At 44.8% G+C, this 21,925-nt stretch overlaps 2 protein-coding genes across 10 annotated transcripts in view; one reads left to right on the top strand and one right to left on the bottom strand.

The window, feature by feature from the left end:
• LOC123513347 (mpv17-like protein 2) overlaps positions 1-17,842 on the bottom strand; it is a 34,987-nt gene extending 17,145 nt beyond the window's left edge. For 4 of the 9 annotated variants that reach the window (XM_045270490.1, XM_045270483.1, XM_045270482.1 and 1 more), the window contains exons 1-2: positions 17,705-17,842; positions 8,707-8,903 (exon numbers count right to left, since the gene is read on the bottom strand). The gene's annotated coding sequence lies outside the window, so the exon portion shown is untranslated. Of the gene's footprint in view, positions 1-8,706; positions 8,904-13,151; positions 13,231-17,671 lie in introns of all 9 variants that reach the window. The other 5 variants (XM_045270484.1, XM_045270485.1, XM_045270486.1 and 2 more) reach the window with 5 other exon arrangements.
• On the top strand, positions 355-5,170 carry LOC123513277. Its single transcript, XM_045270348.1, has 4 exons — positions 355-657; positions 768-1,100; positions 1,409-1,705; positions 5,036-5,170. The coding sequence occupies exons 1-4, from the start codon at positions 541-543 to the stop codon at positions 5,168-5,170; spliced, it is 882 nt and encodes a 293-aa protein (XP_045126283.1). The 5' UTR covers positions 355-540.
• Positions 17,843-21,925: the final 4,083 nt, after the last annotated feature.

The raw sequence follows: 21,925 nt of genomic DNA, 5'->3' as shown, positions 1-21,925 counted from the left end.
TTTAGATGAGTGTACCCAAGAAAACCAGCAGTCATTCGTTCTCTTAGATATGTATATTATCTAGGAAAATGAATATAAGTAACTATTATATCGCAGACAAGAATAAGTTTTTGCATGAAGGTTTATTTTTTGTTTCGTCAGCTTTAGCAGCCACAGCCACCAGCTTACAGACGGAGAGAGAGAGAGAGAGAGAGAGAGAGAGAGAGAGAGAGAGAGAGAGAGAGAGAGAGAATCATGTTCTTCACCCCCATCCTCCACTATCTGGTGATAATTTCTCTCTCTCTCTCTCTCTCTCTCTCTCTCTCTCTCTCTCTCTCTCTCTCTTCGCGCAATTTATTTCGCGTTTGAAATAATGTATATTTTGCATGACAGGTATATGTTGCCATTTGCTACACATACTGGCATGCAAATGCTAGATATATTAGTGGACTCTTTTCAACAATAAATAACAGTGTTTACCGCAAATGAGATGCCTCAATCTGATATAAGACGCTTTAGGCTATCTATACAGACAGAAATACTATATATGGCAATTCATGAATGCCATATATTGCGCAAATTTCTATAAGCTATATGGTCCATTCATCTTTCGTCATGGAGGGCAAGAGGGTGAAGGTGCCCTTATACCAGGTGTCGGAGCTGGAGTACTTCATTTTAGTAAGTATATAATTCATTATATGAAAACAAATTATATATTGTACTGTATATATTATGGACACTTTATTTTATTGAATGAAATCTAAATTTTATCTTTCTCTTTCCACAAGTCTGAGGATCCTGGTGGGGATGAAGTAGGGGTGGTGAGGGTCCGCCACCACCCTCTATGCCTGGAACCACCACTCCCCACTACCCATCTTCACCACCACCAGGCCACAGCCCTCCACCTCCGACTTCACAGCACTCCCCTCCACCTCCGCCTTTCCCTCACAGCCCTCCACCTCCGGCTTCACCGCACTCCCCTCCACCTCCGCCTTTCCCTCACAGCCCTCCACTTCCGGCTTCACCACACTCCCCTCCACCTCTGCCTTTCCCTCACAGCCCTCCACCTCCACCATCACAGCACCACCACCCAAGAGATTCAGGGAGAAATCTCCCGAACTGTAATAAAAAAAAGAAAGAAAAAAATGTAATAAAATATAAAAAGTAAAATTTTGTATCGTTTTCCTTTTTAGCATAGTTATGGGAAGTGTATTGTAACATACAAAAATTTTTACACATCCTGACATATAGTATGTGATGAATATATTGAGTTTATTGCTAAAACATTGATTATTCAATACTAAAGCTTCAAATCTTGGCGCGCGCGGGCCGCCCGGATGGAGAGCGGTGTGTGTTTTCTAACTTCCGGGGCGAATGGGTTAACTTTAGGCCCCCTATGCCCAGGTATACTGCCACTTGGGATGTTCAGCCAGTTCTTGCAGAACTTAAATTTATGTCCCCCTTGCACAACTTGTCCCTTAAGGACCTTACCCTTAAGCTTGTTATGTTGATGGCGCTGACCCATGCAGCAAGGGTGCAGACTTTGCATTTGTTAATTCTTACTGACATTAGTGTTGCTCAGTCCTATATTACTCTGAGATTGCGTGGTACTCTTAAGCAAGCCAGGCCGGGTTTCAATGTGTGTGAAGTTCAATTTAAGGCTTATTCTCAGGATGCTAGTTTATGTGTCTGTGCCACTTTAAGGCATTATCTGGAGAGGACTGAGGTACTTAGACAAGGGATTTTGCATGGGGCGGAAAGTTTGTTGCTTAGTTTCATTAGGCCACACAAACCAGTTGGTAAGGATACTATTGCCTGCTGGATCAAGATGATGCTTCGTAGGTCAGGGGTGGATACGAGCAGGTTCACAGCTGGCAGTGTTAGGTCAGTAGCTGTGTTGAAGGCTAAGGTGATGGCAGTCCCCATTGCCTGCATTATGGCGACGGCAGGGTGGTCTCAAGAGAGTACATTTGCTCATTATTATGATAGGCCTCTTACTGAGGTGGGGAACACTTTTCAGGATGCAGTTTTGGCATAAGTGGCTGTTGCCTTTATGTTCCTATATGGTTCATGGTTTGTAATGGGGTATATTATATTATGGATCATAAAGGGTGTTTTACATATGTATGTCTGTATGTATATGTTTCTATACACAATGAATGTTCTGGCTGGGAGATGTTCTTTTCCTCATCCAACATTGTCCTTTTGGCACGTCACCCACTTGGCTTTAAAGCCTCATGGGTTACTGTATTTTACAGTTTACAAGACGCACTTTTTTTCCTAAAAAATACCCTGAAAAATACTAGTACATCTTCCAAGATGAATGTTGTATTGTAAGGCAGCATCCAACCTCAAGTGAGCTTGGACACTTGACAGATAGCAACCTGGATTTGTATGTTGAGTCATTACATTATGATGTTAGCTTAAGTACCATTTAATTTAGCCTTTTATATTATGTAAACTCAGTACTTAGGTGTTACAAGTATTTACAGTACCATAATCCTTCCTGCAACCTACTCAGCGTGTGGAGAAAACGGGCGGCTCCCTCATCTCATTGCAACACACACATACATGCACACGAACACACACACTTCATGCCAGGTGCCTTTATACCTTTATTGATAGAGCATCCAAGTGGCTTACTCATTCAAGCAAGAGTCAAAACTCCACTTGTGAATTGTATTCACATTGATAAATCCTATGAAGCACGACTGCAAAATAAAATAAATACAAACTGCAGCACTGACGTGTTCGGTTTCGGCGATCGGACAAGTGATTCCGTAATGTAAACAACAGGTCCAAAATATGCCGTCGCCCGCCACTAAAACAAGAAGAGATGGATTGTTTCACTGTGTATATGTATTTACCTATGGTGTTTATATTTACATAGTTTTAAATTTGTGGTGAGTGCTCCAGCAAATTTGTAATGAGTGGTGAAACAATAGTGTCTTGCAGACTCCTGGCTTCTGATGTTTTTGTGTTCAGTGGTCGGGTATATGGTGAATGTGTTCTTGTATGAGACTGACTTTTTTTTTCTTAGAAATTTCTTTCAAATATTAGGGTGCATCTTCCAAGCCATAAAATACGGTGGCTCACCTCAGCAGAGGCTGATTTGCCAAAGTAAAATTGGAAAGTACACGAGACTTACCTTTGGTCAGTTGAAGTGTGCTTGTAATTTTGCGAGACAAATCACCTCTGCTTGAGGGGAGCTTTCACATGCTCTCCTCTCCCCCCCTGTTTACTTTCTGTGTACAAGAGCAGGTGTTGCTTTGCATAGTTTATAGTGTTTTCTCAAGTGGGTGATCGTGGCTTCGAAGTCTGATGGTGCGGTGCAGCATAGCATATATATCTCATGTGAAAGCTCCCTTCAAGCAGAGGTGATTTGCCTCGCAAAATTACAAGCACACTTCAACTGACCATAGGTAAGTCTCGTGTACTTTCCAATTTTGTATGACGTCCAATTTACAGAGAAGTGATTATGAGGCCGCTCCATAAATCTCACATCCGTAGTCAAAGCAACTCCAGATATAAGTAGAGTAAAAATGGAGGAGAATACGCCTGTCCGCACCCCACTTGACACCAGCCAGGGATTTCATTAAGTTTAGCCTTTTAACCCCTTCGCGCTGGATGTTAAAAAAGCCCGCCTGTATGATATACAGGTGGTAGTGCCTTGCGCCCGAGCGCGGGAAACTCGTGCAAGCTTGTCATACTTGTCGTCTTTGTGTATTATGCTGCTATTTTTTAGTCACTATAGTGGACGCTTCTCTCTTCGGAGAGAGAGAGAGAGAGAGAGAGAGAGAGAGAGAGAGAGAGAGAGAGAGAGAGAGAGAGAGAGAGAGAGAGAGAGAGAGAGAGAAAGTGTGACATTTGCTAATATTTTAGACACAAGTGGGACGCATGTAGCTTATCTTTCGAGAGGAAGAGGGAGAGGAGGGAAGGAGAGGAGAGAGAGAGAGAGAGAGAGAGAGAGAGAGAGAGAGAGAGAGAGAGAGAGAGAGAGAGAGAGAGAGAGAGAGAGAGAGAGAGAAAATTTGTTTGTGTGTGTGTGTGTGTGTGTGTGTGTGTGTGTGTGTGTGTGTGTGTGTGTGTGTGTGTGTGTGTGTGTGTGTGTGTGTGTGTGTGTGTGTGTGTGTGTGTGTGTGATTCACTGTTTGATCTGCTGCAGTCTCTGACAAGACAGCCAGACGTTACCCTCACGGAACGAGCTCAGAGCTCATTATTTCCGATCTTCGGATAGGCCTGAGACCAGGCACACACCACACACCGGGACAACAAGGTCAAAACTTCTCGATTTACATCCCGTACCTACTCACTGCTAGGTGAACAGGGCTACACGTGAAAGGAGACACACCCAAATATCTCCACCCCGAAATCGAACCCGGTCCTCTGGCTTGTGAAGCCAGCGCTCTAACCACTGAGCTACCGGGCCGTGTGTGTGTGTGTGTGTGTGTGTGTGTGTGTGTGTGTGTGTGTGTGTGTGTGTGTGTGTGTGTGTGTGTGTGTGTGTGGCGGACGATGTAACTTCATCTTTGTTACAAGGCGGGAAGCATGTAACTTATCTTTGAGAGGAGAGGGGAAGGAGGGAAGGGAGATAGGGAGAGAGAGAGAGAGAGAGAGAGAGAGAGAGAGAGAGAGAGAGAGAGAGAGAGAGAGAGAGAGAGAGAGAGAGAGAGAGAGAGAGAGAGATGGGAACAGTCTATGCCATTGGGTGGGACACATGTAGCTTATCTTTAGTGATTGGTGGAGACAAGGATGGTGGGAGGAGCACTAGGATTTCAAGGACAGTATACGGTGTGTGTAGTTGGCATCCAACACACTATACGGGACAACTGAACTGAAGAAAGCTCAGAAAAGAAATATGACGTCTACGTAGGCGTCACCGTATATGCTACTGGGGCTTCATGACGCCTACATAGGCGTCACCGTATTGAAGGGGTTAAGGCATGAGGTCACCAGGTACTGTATGTAGCAGCCCCAGGTTAGGCGGGGGCTATCTAACAGTAGGCCAAGGAATTTGCGTTTTAATTTGAAACATTCCAATGGTCACCATTGACAGTTCGTCAATGGTGACCATTGGAATGTTGGGTATTCACCTTCTGGTGAAGCACAGAAGGATAGACTTCTGGGCACTCACCGTCAGGCCCCAACGGGCAGTCCAAGAGTGGACAAGATCAAGCCCACACTGAAGTGAAAGTTGAGCCTCTTGGACAGTGGAAGTAGAACAAAGGAGGGAAAAGTCATCAGCATAGATAAGTGCATGTGTGCCGGGGGAGGAGGAAAAGTCAGAAAGTAAGACACTGAAGAGTAGAGGGCTGAGTGGAGAACCTTGAGGAACAGCCCTAGTGATTGGATATGGCCTAGAGTAGGTGTTACCAATTGCCAGGTAGAAAGATCTATTTGTTAGGAAGGACTAAACCTAATTTAGTGGTAAACCAGAGCCCAAGGCAGGCAAGTTTCTCGAGAATTTAGTTTGTGAGGCAGAGTCAAAAGCACCCTTACGATTTAAAAAAAAGCTACTAAAGTGATTTTTTTGTGGTTAAATCCTTCCTGAATGTGATGCTCCAGCAACAGCAGGGCATCAAGGATGCTCCAGTGAGGGCAAAAACTGAACATGTTGGGTGGTAGAAGGTGTTTACGTTCCAACCACCAAGTTAGTCTATTTTGAATGACATGCTCGAAAACCTTGCTAATGTTAGACAAGAGGCTAATAGGTCTATAAGAGGAGGCTACCGTTAGGTCCTTGCCAGGATTAGAAATAGGAACAGTAGTGGCAAGACGCCACGCTGAAGGGAACGTCCCCGACAACCAGCTGTTGTTGAGGACGTCCAGAAGGAGCTGCAGCAGAGCATCTGGGAGGCATTGAAGAAACTTGTTTGGCACGTCATCCGGTCCCATTGCCTTCTTAGCAGACAGTGAAAGTAAGGTTGAGGTGAGTTCCTGGAAAGTTCTAGCAGTGCTAATTTCATGGCTGGAGTGTGAAGAAGAGGGTACAGGATCTGGAGAGCCAAGTGTTGTGTGGATGTGGGTGGCAAGACACTCGGCTTTTTGGGTATCAGTGGCGAGGAGGACACCGTTACTAGTTAACAGGAAGGTGAAAGGGTGTTTTGGGTGGACCATCTTCCTGACGAAAGACCAGGCTTGGGAGACTAAGGTGGAAAAGTGCAGGGAAGCACAAAAGGAGGCCCACGCTGAGCGTTTCTCATCAAGAATAACACGCTCACACTGGGCCTCTAAATAATGAAAACGTTGGCGAAGTGGAGGGATAGGGTTCCTTCGCCATGCTGTAAATGCATGGCACTTGGCCTGAAGCGCCGCTGCACATTTCCAAGACCCCCAGGGGACTCAAAAGGAATGGGAAGGGGAGGAAGTGACAAGGTGAAAGTGGTGGGATCCCAGTCACCAAGACTTTTGTAAGGTCGGGAATTTTGTCAACTGATGGGAGGATCATGGGTGGAACAATTGAACTCACTCTGTCTGAAAGGATACCAGGTCTCCCTTTTTGAATGACCAACAGGGTCTGCGTGAGGTAAGAGGGTGTAGTGGCACTGATGCAATAATCACAGGAAGATGGTCACTCCCTACATAAGGGCCAGTTGTTATAGTGGTGAGGAGGAGTGGCCCATTCCCCAGGCACAGGTCTAGAGTAGAAGGGTTCCCTGAAACTGGGTCAATCCTGGTAGGGAGGCCAGTAGGTGTGAGAAGGGAGAGGGAATCACTATCTGCCAGAAAACTCGAATGATGCGCCTGAATTGTTTTTCCGGCTCCTGGGGAGGGCCGGTTCCCAGAAGTCGTGATGAGCATCAAAGTCACCCATAATTAATGCTGGGGAGGGAATTTAAGAAAACAAGTGTTGAAATTCCTGAAGTGAGATATTAAGACATGGACTGTAGATTAGCAGAATGTTTAAAGGGCCCAAGTCAAAGATAACAGTCACTCCCAGATGGTCCAGCCCACCACCTGTGAAAGAAGTGATAGAGAGAGAGGGCTAAAAGGAAGGGACTGGTGGATCAACTAAAGTAGGCCACCTCCTACTTTGCCGGTCTCCCTGTCCTTCCTGTATGAAGTATAGTTTGGAAAGGAGGGGGAGAATGGATCTCTGAGCCACGTCTCACAGACACCTACAACAAGAGGAGAGTATGAAGAGACTGTGGTCTTAAAAGTTGGAAGTTTCCTGTACAAAGACTGGGCATTCCATAAAATGAAGTGGGAGGCAAGTGGATCACTCACTGCATGAGTGATGTGATGAAGGAAAAGAGTCCTGGCAAACACTAAAGGAGGCTCTCGCTAAAGCTATATCCTGAAAGCAGGATGTTAAAGAAATCAAGTACTATTGGTGCTAATCCCTTAATAAAAGCAGACCATGCAGAACCCGAAGCATGCTGGGCTGGAAGCGAGGAAGAGGATGGTACAAAGCCTGCACTACCAAGCGAGGGGAAGGGCTACACTACTGGGCTGCTGGCTGTGGGGCTTTGGGCTGGGGAGCTTCTGGTGGGTGGCATTGGTGCAGAGGGGTTGGGAGTACAAATTCCCCACCATCTGTCAAGTCTGTCCTGTAGGGCCCCTCGGGTATGAAGGAGGGTCTGGTGGTGCGTCGTGGTGTGACTGTGTGGTGTGGTTTGTGGTGGTGGCGGGTCCGTTGGGTCTTGGGTGAGGGTGGCTGGGCAGTTAGTGGTACTACACTAATAATGAGACTCAGGGGTTTGGTGGGAACAGGAGTAGGATTAGGGATGGGAGCAGGGATGGAAGCCTAGATGGATGTAGGGCGAGGAGCAAGGGTGGGGGCAGAGGTGGGGGTTCTGGGTGTGCAAGGGCAAGTGAGGAGGATGAGGATGTCCTGTCTTGGAGGGTGAGTGTGTTTGAGGTGCAGGTTTTGGTGGGCGAAAAGTGCCCGGGAGGATGCCTCTCATTTTTCATTTGATGTCCTAGAGGGAGTAGGCCCCGTCATGCTGCATGCAGCTGCACTGCCTGGAGCTGAGCTGGGCACTGTTTAGAGGTGGGGCAGTGGCCAGGACCAAAAAATAAACAATGGTCCTCCCTGACACACCCATCAGTGTCATGGTAGCCACCGCATTTCCTACAGCAGGCACGCCCATTGCAGGAAATGTTGCCGTGGCCAAACACGAGACACCGGGTGCAGCACATGACTGGGCAGGTGTGGGGCCTAACATGATAGACCATGTTTCCTATGGCCACCCTCTCAGGTTTGGGATTGCCTGTCCGTCTTTGTCATAGTCTGGGAGGCATAAGGCATCAACAAGCTGAGTGGGGCAGCCATCTAAGATGGTTATCTGTGTCATTATGTCATGTTTAGTCAGTTCAGGGGAAACCGGGTAAATTCTAACAAAGTCATAGGTAGGGTCATTGTCTGTGGCCACCCAACACTTGACAGGCTATTCCCCCAGCCAGGTTACTGACTCTGGGGCCTGATCCAGATGATCAAGATTGGCTACCACAAACTTAATTCCCCAGCCACCTCCAGTGATGACCAAGGTTTGCTCAATGCACTTTTTAGCAAATATTGAGCCACACTCAGCCCTGGATGCCTTGGCTGGGTGGAGGAAGCATCAGCTGCCATCAAGTGATCAGATAAGCACTACCTGCTTACGGGTGGGGGCGGGTGTAGTGGCCCAGTAGACTCAGCAGTGCAAGGAGGGGTAGAGGCGGCCACACATGCGTAGGAGCAGGTAGCACTATCAGTAGCAGTCTTTGACGATTTGTTAGTCTTACCAGGCGATGGTGTTCAGATACCCTTGGTGACCGTGGTGGAGGCGTCCATGTGGTCACCTGGTGAAGCTGAGCTGGTGCTTGAGGGGTTGGGGCCCGGCAGGACCACTGTTTCCACCAGAGGCATCACCTCCACAGCGTCATCCAGCTTATCCGTTGTCTACTGCACTGTATGCTCTGCTGGTGGCGATGCTTGAGCTCTGTGGGTGGATGAAGTTACTTCAAGTCAGCACAGAGCTTCTTCTTCTTCTTTGGACCTGTTTCGCTTAGAAACGCTTTTTAGGTCTCTCTCCTTCTTTCACCGTCTACAAAGTTGGTTCCTTATTGACCAGCTTCCAACTAAAAATATTTTCATCTGGCTCACTATTCTACATTCATTGACTTTGTTTCCTGTCAGTCCTAGAATTGTTCTGATCCCTCTGTCTTCCCCCTCTTTTCTCTCCTCCCATTCTTCCCTACCTACGATATTTGCTACTTGAGTATCCAGAGCATTTCTTTGCTTTCTGTATTTATCACACTCTACTATAAAATGTTCAACGCTTTCTTTTTCCTCTCCGCACATACCACATTGCTGCTCATCAGGGTTTCTATTTCTACCATTTACCTCTAAAGTATCACTTCTTGCCTTGAATAGTAATTTTCCTGCCCAGTCACCCTGGTACCACTCTTCGCTACCTATTTTCTCCTTGTTTCTGTACCACCTCAGTGTACTCTTTATTTCCATACCATTTCTCCATTCCTGATGTCTTTCTTCTTCTATTCTGCTTTTGATTTCTTTAATTCTTATTTGTGGCCAGTCATTTTCTATTCTTACTTTTCAAATCCAACTTTCTACTTCTTTATACCATTTGGACTTTTCTTTACATGCATTATATGTTTGCTTGGCCCATCTCTCATCACTCATAGTTTCAATTTTCTTTGCAAAACATAGTTTCCCTTTACCTATCCTTTCCTTGAAGGAGCTCCATCCCGTATTCCCACGTATAGCTTCTGTGGCGGTACTCTTCCGGGCTCCTAGACACGATCTTCCTATTGAATTCTGGACTGTTTCCAGTTTCCTTATGTCTTCTGCATTGTAATTTGTAATTTCTGTGCCATATAGACAATGTGGCACTGCCATACTTTTCCATAATGTTCTTCCATGGTCATATTTGTTCATTTCTCTGCTTCCCGCACTCATTATCACACCCATCATTCTTCTTGCTTTTGACTCATTAGTTTTCCTCTGTGCACTGACTCCAATTCCTTTCTTTCTTATTTCAATTCCAAGATAATTGTAACTATCCACCACTTCCAATACATTATTTCCTATCACCCATTGTCCCTCTTCTGTCGTGTTGAACTCCATAACTTTACATTTATTGCTGCTGAATTTCCATAATCTTCTGCAATGTGGAGCAACCTGTTCATGTCCTCTCTGGTTTCTGCATATCCTAGGCAGCCCAATTTTCTGTCTCCTATTTTGGCTCCTATTTCAGCTTTTCTAATTTTTGTGAATAATTCTTCTATATATATGTTAAATAATGTTGGGGACATCATGCAGCCTTGCCTAACTCCTGTGTTGTTTTTTACAGGGGTGTGGAGTCGAAGTCGGAGTCGGAGTTGGAGTCGAGGAGTCAGCTACTTTTGGCCGGAGTCAGAGTCGGAGTCGGAATTGAAGTCAGAGTCAGTCGGTAAAAATATGAGCGACTCCGACTTCTTTACGTGATAAATTTTCGAGTAAAGATTCCACTTCATGGAGATTCCTACAAATTGGAAGAAATTGACTTTGTGGAGGATGAGTCCAATCAAGCATTACATATAAAGATAATCTTTATTAATTTATGATAATTATATAATCGTCAAGTACACTTTTATTATGGATTGACTCGAAAATATGTAAGTATTGATTCTCTTAACTTTCGTCTTTTTTGGGTGTGGCAACTAGCGGGCTTTTTGTTTAATCTTTTCCCTTGGCCACCATCCCTGATGTAAAAAAAAAAAAAAAAAAAAAAAAAAAAAAAAAAAAAAAAAAAAAAAAAAAAAGCGGAGTCAGAGTCGCAACCTTCAAATTTCGTGGAGTCAGAGTCAGAGTCGCAACATTTAAATTTACTGGACTTTTGAAAATCTGACTCCACACCCCTGGTTTATCCTGTCTGTTTCTATCTTGCCTAACCTGAATTGCATTTCATTATCTGTGTACATTTCTTTTATGATGTTCCTAATGTTCTGGTTTAGGTTGATGTGTTCCAGGAGTTTCATTAATTTGTTTCTATTAATTGAATCATAAGCTTTCTCTAAGTCCAAAAATTCAAGGTACAATTCCTCTCCGTTCTCTCTTGCTTCTGTCTATCAACTCCTTCAAAAGGTAAATGTTTTCTAATCCACTTCTCCCTTTTCTAAATCCACTTTGTTCCTCTCCAATTACTCCTTCTTGTTCTATCCATCTTTGCAATTTTCCATTTATTATTGTGCCAAATAGTTTGTTTATCATGTTTATTATACTTATCGGTCTGTAGTTTCCTATTTCTGTTTTTCCCTTTCCTCCTCCTCTATGTATTAGTTCTACTCGACTCTTGCACCAATCCTCTGGTATCTGGCCTGTTTCAAATATTTCTGAGAATAGATTGTGTACAACTATCTTCATGTTTTCTTCACCTTCTTTTATGAATTCTGCCACCACCTCATCACATCCTGCTGCTTTCCTGTCCTTCATTTTCTATATTGCCTGTGTTACTTCCTACCTTGTTGGTATTTCTTGCGATGAGTTGAACTTTTCCATATATATTGTTTTTACTGTGCTACCCTCACTTGTTGCTTTCTGCACAATGTCTCTCCAAAAATCCTATCAACTTTCTACCAGTTGGACTGACTCTAATTTTCCCAATGTGTTTTCTCGCTTTTTCTTGGATTTTTTCCTTAATGTTTCTTTCCGAGTTATCAATTGTTCTATCCCTCATATGTTCTTTCTCCATTGCTGTGTTTATCTCTCGTCTATAATCAGACCACTGGGCTTTCTTGAGATTCCACTTAGGATTTTCCACATTTGTTTCTTTAACCTTTATTCATATTCCCTCTGGAATTTTCCCTCTGTACTCCAATCATTATGTGATCTGATATGTCTATACTTCCATTTAACCTGAAACTCATATTTTCTTTCTCTGCGACTTCATTTATTAATATGTAATCGATCACTGTTTCCGCTCCATTTCCTCGCCAGGTCGTCAGATGTTCTGCTTCCCAGTTCTTTATTGTTAGGTTCATTTCTTCACAGAAATCTAGGAGCATTTTACCATTCACATTTACTGGCTCGTTTTTCATGCCAATGTGTCTGTTGAAATCGCCCATTATTATCCACTTATCATTTCTCACCATTTTCTGTATTTCTTTTAGGGCCCTATATTTTTTCCTATTTACCTCTCTCTTTTCAGCTCCTTCTACTCCCATGTAAACTACTGTGATTCACCAACATTCTTTATTTTCCATTAACTTGACTGTTAGAATATCTCCATATCCGAGGTTTTCCCCTTTCTCCTTCACTTGTATTTCTTCAATCTGTCTTCCTGTTTTTCTTTTGCTTAAAATTCCAACTCCTCCTCCTTTTTTTTTCACCAACCATTCTTCCTCTTCCTATTCCAGTCCATCCTCCTCCTTACCAGGCTATTTTTCCATGCCATCCTGTTTCTGCTACTGCCACTATGTCAAGTTCTTTGCATTCCTCTACCAATCTTCTCCGTTTAATCTCATTCCATCCTCTTATGTTAATGAAGCCGCATCTGAGTCTGTTTCTGGTATTGGCTCTTTCCTATGGATCGTTTTTATTTTCTTCATTGTTTCTTGTATATTTTTTATTCTAAAGTTTATCCACTCCTCTACTATCATAGCCACCCAAAGCTGAGCCCTGAATCTGAAGTGTTTACCATCTCTGCCTAGCACCTCCTGCCAATCTACTTTTTCCCTCAGCTGTATGGCATCACATTTCCACTCTCAGGTTTTCTATGCATTCCCTATTCACTGTTCTACGCATTTTTCCAAATTCACTGAGCTCTTTTTCTCTTCTTATGGGTATATTCATTACCACAGTGTTTCTTTTCACTCTTTCTGATGCCTTTTTTTTTTACCATTCATCCTATGGTGTCTAATATTTTGCTGACTTCAGTGCTAGTAAGCCCATTACCTCCTCCTTCAATCACCACATAGTCATCTTCACCTACTGTTTCCTCATGCATAGTTTCTATAAGTATTTTCTCTATTCTTGTCATGCTCGCACCTCCTTCTGTTCTGTCCATAATTCTGTACTTTCCACAAGTTGAAAAATTTATTTCTTTGCCTACTCCATTCAGTGAGCTGTCCCCAAATAACCAGATCTTATTCCTGTTTTTCTTGTCTTCTAAGGTGGTGGGAGGCTTATATCTATGTTGGATTCCTTGCTGTGTCTTGTTAATTGTGATTCAATCACATAACCATACCTCTGTGATTTTGATCTTGACCTTGATGCTACAGGTGACGCAGAATTTCTTCTGCGTCAGGCCTTTGTGTCGGAAGTGCCTGTAGGGAAAAATAAGAAAAAAAAAGAAACACAAACAACAAAGAGGGCAATCACCATCTTTCACACCATTAGTTCCTGCATCTAGCACGCCACATTCTCTCCAAGAACTCTTTTACAGCCTCAATCATCCTTTCATTCGTCTCCCCACAGAGTCCCAGCAGCACCACCATCCATTCCCTTCCTGTCATATCCACTCTGTCATGCCCCAGCTCCCTCAGCACCACTTGCATCATGTCATACCTGTCTCTGGCATACTTCACACACTCCAGCACCACATGCTCCACCGTCTCATCCTCTCCCACGTCACACATCTGGCACACTTTGCTGCGGGACTCAGACCATCTATAATTCCTTGCATTCACATCCATGCACTGCGCCCTAGCACGGAAGAGAAGGTCTCCACCCAGTCTTCCATCATACCATTTTTCATACATTGGGGCCTCTTTCTCTCTATACCATTCCAAGGTACTCTTTTGCTAAATCCTATTCTTCCAGTCACTCAGTCCCACACCTTTCACTACTTTGTCTATCTCACTCCTCCACTTCCTTACACCCAATTCTCTACCCTCTCCATTTCTAACAATCATACTCCAGTCATTCTCTAAGTGCCTTCCTTCTACCTGCTGAAAAGCCCAACTAGCTATTAGACCACTCTTCACCACCATCCTGACACACTTTTTCCCCCACTTCCTACTCCTGACATTCCACAGAAACACTTTTCTTACTATTCTAGCATCATTCATTCACTCTAACCTAACCTTATACCATAGGGTCACTTTTACATACCTTTCTCTAAAAGTGCTCCAACCCATGTCTCCCCTAAGGGCCTCTACTGCTGCATATCTAAGTGCATTAAGTGCCATTCTTGCAACTCTATTCTGCCCTATTTCTAACTTTTCTAGTTCACTTTCATTCCATGCAATCACATTCATACCATACATGATGCTCGGAACAGCCACGCTCTTCCAAACTTCTCGCAGCACGTCATATTTACTCGCTCTCATCCTTGCTGCACTTCCTAGCTGACCTACCCACTGACTCACCATGCTTATCTTCTCATTCTTTGTCTTCACGCAGCCAACCGGACCCATCCACATCCCCAGGTACTTGTATTCATCTGTCTGTTGCATCTCGTTCTCACCTAGTCTCCACACTGAGTTCCTCTCATCCTCTGACCCATTCACAACCATTACCTTGCTCTTTTCACTACTAAACCTCACTCCAAAGTCTCTTACATACCCATCTACAACATCAAGCAAACTCTGAAGCTCTTCTGCCAACTCACTCATAACAACAACATCATCTGCATACAAGAGCACACATATCTTATCATTCCCCACATTTACACCTGCATTCATTCTCCTCAATCTAGCAGCCAGTTTCTCTGTATATAAGCTAAAGAGGGTTGGTGATAATATGCAACCCTGCCTAACTCCTCTTTCACTCTTCACCCAGTCTGTCTCTACATCTCCTAGTTTATACTTAGCTCTTGTATCCACATACATACTTCGCACTATGTTAACTATCTTTGCACGTAACCCAATCTTTTCTAGCACTATACCTAGCATTTCTGTTCACCCTATCATATGCTTTCTCTATGTCTAGAAAACCTAAGTATAACTTGCTACCATCTTTCTTCTTTCTTTCAGTCAATTCATTCACCACAAACATATTGTCTTCAGCTCTCCTGTCCATACAGAACCCAATCTGCTCTTCACCTAACACTCCATCCCTCTCAATCCATTTACACAATTTTTCATTCAAAACCACACTGAACACTTTTCCTACTGTGTTAACTAATGCAATCGGCCTGTAGTTTTTCAACTCATTCTTACTCTTGTACCCTCCCTTATGCAGCAAGGTCACTCTGCATTCATTCCACATTCTCGGCACTCTCTCCTCCTCCCACACCTGGTTAAACAACTCAGTCATCCTATCAATCACAACCTCTCCTCCATTTTTGTACAATTCATAAGGTATCTCATCCGGCCCTGCTGCCTTCCCATTCTTCTGCTTCTTCACACATTTCTCCACCTCCTCCGTGCTGATCCTTTCATTCAACTCGTCTGCATCCTTTCTTTCCAGTGTCACACGCCCTTCACCCACATCAAAGACCTCACCTACACCTCCAATCTCTTCCCAAAACTCTTTTATTGCCCTTCTCATTTCTTCTTTATCAGTCACCACTGCCCCATTCACCTTCAGGCTCTCCACATTCTCACTGTCAGGCATCCCCTCACCCCTCAGGAATCTGTACCATTCACGACCGCCTTCTACACCTTTCTCTCTAAGGGACTGAATCACACTTTTCTCACATGTAACTTTAGCATTCATTATCTTTCGCTTCGTCACTCGCTGCTGACTCACATACGTTATCCATGCATTCAGGTACTCACTTTCAGCCTCCTCACTCTCATGTCTTCTCTTTCTTAACTGTCTGCACACCCTATTCAGTCTCTTCCTTTCCTTCCTAGCATCTCTAATCTCATCATTCCACCACAGCCTACTTTTATGCTTTCTAGCACTTGTTCTTACATACCCTATCTGACTGGCTGCTGCGTTCTTCACATTCTCTACAAATCTGTCATTCAGTTCATCCACACCATTCAGGCTCTCATCCTCCCATCTTCTCTCGCTCAAGTCCACCTGGAAATTTTCCCATCCTGCATCTCTCAACCTCCACTTTTTCCTCTTGACCTTGGCATTTGTTCCGTCTCTTCCATTCAACTTACATTCTAGCACCAGCATGTTATGGTCTGAGACTATGTCAATCATCCCATCTTCATCTATTCATATACGGTCAACAATTTCACGCATTCTCCCATTCACTAGCATGTAATCAATCGCAGACTCCTGGTTTCTCACACGCCAAGTCACTCGTCCTTCAGCCAGGGTCTCATTCAGATTCTCCAAGTTCATCTCATTCACAAACTCATTCAGCATCTCACCATTCCTATTCATTTGTTCACCTAACATACCTATGTAAGCATTCATGTCTCCCATAACAATCACTCTCTCTCCAGCATAATCTCTTACAATCTTTTTCAAAACACTGTATTTTCTACTATTCTCCCTAACTGCTCTATCGCCTTCCACTGTCATATACACTACCACTACAACTATCCTCTCAGCTCTGCCACTCTCATTCCTACCCTCCACTCGAACAGCTAACACGTCCTCACTCTCAGCACTGTCTCCTATGTCCAGCTCTTCCACTCTCAGATTCCTCACCTTCCTGTGGAGCAGGGCTACGCCTCCTCCTAGCTTCTCCTGTTTCTTGCGTCCTTTTCCTAACATTACAAACTCATTACCCTCTTTCTGCACCACATCCTGCAGGTGAGTCTCAGTAATACCTACCACATCTAGGCTCCATTCATTCAACTCTTTGCATACATCCTGAAATTTACCAATGCCCCATCCTCTTACATTCAAACAACCAAATTTCATACATGACCTTGCCTGTTTATTGTCCTCTCTTCCTTGTTTCAATGCACATCCATTCCTCATTCAGGCCACATCTACACATACCGTAGACCTTGCGTGCACCCACTCACGCAGCCATCCGCACATCCTCTTGTTGCCGGTCTCGTTGAGGTGCACCCCGTCCGGCAGGAAGTCCATGCCTTCCCTCAAGACGGGGTCCAGGTCGATGAAGCTGCCGTTGCCCATCTTCTTCCTCAACCAGTCCAGCTTCAGCTTCAACACTTCTTCCTGGATCTTGGCATTTGTCCTCCTCCTCAGTCGCACGTACCTCTCTCCCTCTCTTGGCCGACGCATCACACCCACCACTGCCACACACATCTTCTTGGCTTCAGCAGCCTTCACTGCCTCCACCACCTCCTTCACTGTCTCTTCTTTGCCGACCCTCTATAGGTCGTTGCCGCCGCCCTGGATCACCAGCAGGCCGTTTTCTACTGTCTGGATCTTCTCAATTACCTTCTTGATATCCTGGATCTTGGCTCCCCTCAGGCACTCCTGTGAGGCTCCACTCACCTTGCTCCTGAGGAGGGCATCAGTATTTTTTATCATACTGTCCCCAACAATGCAGATTGGGGACTTCTTCACTAGCATCTTCTTCTTGGTCGGTCCTCTTCTTTGCTGCTGCTGGTCACTCACTCTCTCCGTCTGCATGGCCTTGTCCTGTTGGGGTTTCGGGACGTGCACAGTCTGAGTGCCCCAAGCCTGGGCATCCTCGGTCTGAGTGTCCTTGCTGCTGGTCTCACTTGTCTCTGTTTGTGACGCCCTATCAGTCTTGTCCTTCCTGTCCTTCATCCTCTCCTTGGCGTCCTCTATACATTCATCGCACAAAAACACGATGTTCTTGTGATTGAGCATCTTGGAGGACGCCTTCAGCAGCCCCACACAGACTGTGTGAAGCCACCGGTCACACACCTCGCACACCACACCACTGCATGTAGCAGAAACACTCTCCAAACACACCTTGCAATCGTCCACAGCCATTCTTGTTCTTACTTCTTGCGAGATCCACGAAAGAAAAGAAAACTTCAAAAAAGCAGGAGCGGAGTTACACACATACTCTTCTTGTGGCGTCAGGTCGATCTTGATCTTGATCTTGATGCTGATCTTGATCTTGATGCTACAGGTGGCTCAGGATCGCTCCAGAGCCAAGTCTTTGGATCGGGCTCTTGTAGAGGACAAAAAAGACAAAACAGGAAAAAAAATAAAAATAAAAAGTAGCATTTCTTTTCGTTAATGATCCCTACACCTCGGTCGCCACATTCTTTCCAGATACTCCTTCACAGCCTCCATCATCCTTTCACTCGTCTCTCTACACAGTCCCAGCAGCAACACCATCCTGTCTTCTTCACTTTTTCATTCCTATTATGCCCTAATTGCCCTAAATCGATTTTTCTTGATCTTGATCTTTCAGTTGCGTTCTCTCCGTTGAGTCGGAAGGACGTCAAAAATATTACTCCGTGTTTACATGAGTTGCAGCCCCTACAAGAACTCATTCTCAAAGGTGTCAAAGGTAGATTATTAGGATGGATCAGGGACTATTTGTACAATAGAACAGAACAAGTTTGGTTTCAAGGTGCAGCTAGTCTCCTCTGAGGAAGTTTTTGAGCTTGGAACACCACAGGGTGGAGTCCTTAGTCCAATGCTTTTCAATGTTTTAATGGACAAAATTGCGTGCTGTTCCTTTCCGCAGGCCACCCAGGTCCTCATCTATGCTGATGACATACTCCTCCAATGCCCCACACCCAGGATTCTCCAGGTTGCTTTGTCACAACTGGCAGTGTTGTGTGTCCAAATGGGACTAGTAATTAATGAATGTAAAACAAAATTTCAAGCTAAAGGGAAGGTCTCTCGGCTGCCCACTGTAAATAACATCCCCATCCCTAGAGTTCATATACACAAGTACCTGGGTGTTCAGATGAGCTTTAGGAAGTCTCTTCAAGCCGTCCACTATGTTCGAGACCTCTGTCTGCCACGGCTAGCACCACTTCGGCTGCTAGCCAACAGGGGCCTGGGGGCGGGCATTCCAGTCCTAAGAATGTTCTATATATCTGTCATACGGTTCCTTATTGATTATGCTGCCCCTGTTTTAATACAGTTTAGTGCCACTCAACTCCGTCCCCTGGAGCTTGTACAGAATGAAGCCATGCGGATAATCATGGAATGCCCAGGACTGCACGGATTGAAGTCCTCAGAGCTGAATTGCACCTGCCGAGTATTATGTGTAGGGTACAGGAAATTACTTGTTACACAATTAGTCGGATGCTATGCACGGGCTCTGACTCTCTAAAGGGATCACTGACCCTCCTGTATATGATCTTCGCACTCCTACAACACCATACCTCAGGAAGATCTTGAGAGTACTGACAAGTGTAGGTGTAGTCGAGGCTTGTATTAACGTTGTTATGTCACCACTGCAACCCGCCTGGAACTCTCACCGTGTCAGTGTTGATATTCACTCACTGCATCAGCCCAAGAGGGAATGGCTCCCTCATGTGCTGCAAGACATGTTCATGACTAAATTGTCCAAGTACCCACACGTTGAGGTTATTCATATTTATTGTGATGGGTCAGTCAATGGCAGCAGGTCTGGATGTGGGTTGTTCATCCGTGACTACATCTCTGCCAGTCTCTACACTGACACTGAGGTTTCCAGGCGGTTCCCTGCACCCATGTCTTCCACTAGAGCAGAACTGTATGCTGTTCTGGAGGCGCTCCACATTGTGGCGCCTCTTCATATGAATGTATATTTCTTTATTGACAGTCAGGCTGCATTGTACGCCCTTCAATCCACCTCCCCCATGGACTGTGACCTAGTTAATAAGTGTCTTGATCTCATCCACGCCCTTGAAGGTGCTGGTGCCACGGTCCTTTTCATCTGGATACCCTCTCATGTGGGTATCCCGCTAAATGAAAAAGCAGACCACCTTGCTCAGTGTGCCCTACAAGATGACACAGTGGACCCTGGCACTGAGTACACTCTGGGTTATGTTAAGAGTAGCATTAAGGACTTTATACAAAGTAGCATTAGTGATCAGTTGGAGCTTTGTTGCCATAGGGGCAGTAGCACTAGTCTTCACTATGCACGTGTCTCCCAGAGCTGTGCCTTCACCTACGGGAGACACACTGCATCACATGACAGGGTGGCAATGAGGCTCAGATTAGGCTACAAATACTTTTGGGAAGTCAGTGCTTCTCCTGGTGTGTGCTGTGTTCTGTGCGCTGCACCAAGGGGACACACTCTGCGTCACTATATCATGGAATGTCCTCTCATTGCTAAATTTAGGCCACAAGGTCAGCATGACTTATACAGCCTCATTGACCATCTCCTAGACTCTGCCACCCTCAGGGAAATAATCAGGTAATATCCTCAGTTTGCTCCCAGACTGTAGGATGTCTTAGGCAATAAGGTGTGCAATATGTGTATATATTTATTGAAATACTTGTAATCTTGCTGTGTATACTGTCCAGAGTTATTTTTGTGATACTTTAACCTTAAGTCCTTGCCCAGGGGTGGGTGGCAAGGCCCATCTTCCTCCTTTGTTGTAATTATTCATTAATTCAACAATAAATGTATCAATCAATCAATCAATCAATCTTGATCTTGATCTTGATGCTACAGGTGGCTCGGGATCGCTCCAGAGCCAGGCCTTTGGATCGGCTGCTCCTGTAGAGAACAAAAAAGACAAAACAAAAAAAAAGAAAGAAAAAAGTAGCATTTCTCTTCGTTAATGATCCCTACACCTCGCTCGCCACATTCTTTCCAGATACTCCTTCACAGCCTCCATCATCCTTTCACTCGTCTCTCTACACAGTCCCAGCAGCAACACCATCCATTCCCTTCCTGTCTTCTCCACTCTTTCATTCCTATTATGCCCTAATTCACTCAAGATCACTTGCATCATCTCATGCTTGTCTCTCTCATACTTCTCACACTCCAGCATGACATGCTCCACCGTCTCGTCCTCCCCCATGTCACACATCTGGCACACCTTGCTACGGGACTCAGACCACCTGTAGTTCCTTGCATTCACATCCATACACTGTGCCCTAGCTCGGAAGAGAAGGTCACCACCCAGGCTGCCATCATACCACCTCTCATACATCGGGGTTTCCTTTTCCTTGTACCATTCCAGGGTACTCTTTCGTTCCATCCCTTTTTTCCACATATTCAGTCCCACCCACTTCACCTCTCTGTCTATCTCACTCTTCCACTTCCTTGCATCCCATTCAGTTCCTACCCTGCCTCCTCTTGTCACGATCCATTCACGCTCACTTTGATTCCTCCCAGCCATTCTCATCCCCCATACCACTTGTAAACCACTCCTCTCTGTTCATTCTCATGCACCTCTTCCTCCACTGACTCCCACTTTCATTCCACAGGTACACCTTCCTCACTATTCTTTCCTCATCCATTTTTTCCAGCCTGACCTTGTATCTAAATGTGGCTTTAACTAGTCTTTCCATAAAGGTGCTCCATCCCATATCCCCTCTCAAAGCTTCTACTGCTGTGTACCTTGGAGCATTCAGTGCCATTCTACCTATTCTATTCTGTCCCACTTCTAGCTTGTCAATTTCACTTTCATTCCATGCAATCACATCCATACCATACATTATGCTGGGCACCGCCACTTTCCTCCACACTCCTCATAGCACATCATATTTGCTTGCTCTCATTCTTGCTGCACTCCCCAATCGTCCTACCCACTGATTCACTAAACCTAACTTTTCATTCTTTGTCTTTTCACACCCAATTGGACTCACCCACATCCCCAAGTACTTATATTCTCGTGCCTGATTCATCTCATTCTCTCCAATTTTCCATACTGCATTGCTTTCATCCTCAGACCTATTCACTATCATCACCTTACTTTTCTCACTACTAAACCTAACTCCAAAGTCTCTCCCATTTCCATCCACAACATCTAGCATTCTCTGCAACTCAACTGCTGACTCACTCATGACCACCACATCATCTGCATAAAGGAGCACACCTATCTTCTCATTCCCCACTCTTACTCCTGCATTCATTGCTGCTAACTCCTCTATATACAAACTGAAAAGGGTTGGTGACAAAATACATCCTTGCCTAACTCCTCTCTCACTCTTCACCCAGTCTGTCTCTATATCTCCTAGTCTGTATTTAGCTTTGGTGTCAACATACATGTTATGCACTATGTTGATTATTTTTTCACTCAACCCAATCTTTCCTAATGG

This window comes from Portunus trituberculatus, chromosome 35 (genome assembly GCF_017591435.1).
Source record: "Portunus trituberculatus isolate SZX2019 chromosome 35, ASM1759143v1, whole genome shotgun sequence".
NCBI lineage: Eukaryota > Metazoa > Arthropoda > Malacostraca > Decapoda > Portunidae > Portunus > Portunus trituberculatus.
The sequence above is the reverse complement of the archived record's forward strand: the minus strand, read 5'-3'. Positions and strand labels throughout refer to the sequence as shown.

Bases quoted from the DNA above. Each gene is read 5' to 3' on its own strand.
- LOC123513277 (XM_045270348.1), top strand. From the start codon at position 541: ATGCCATATATTGCGCAAATTTCTATAAGCTATATGGTCCATTCATCT. The intron at 658-767 runs GTAAGTATATAA...TCTTTCCACAAG, and splicing joins AGCTGGAGTACTTCATTTTA to TCTGAGGATCCTGGTGGGGA. The intron at 1,101-1,408 runs GTAATAAAAAAA...TGGGATGTTCAG, and splicing joins AGGGAGAAATCTCCCGAACT to CCAGTTCTTGCAGAACTTAA.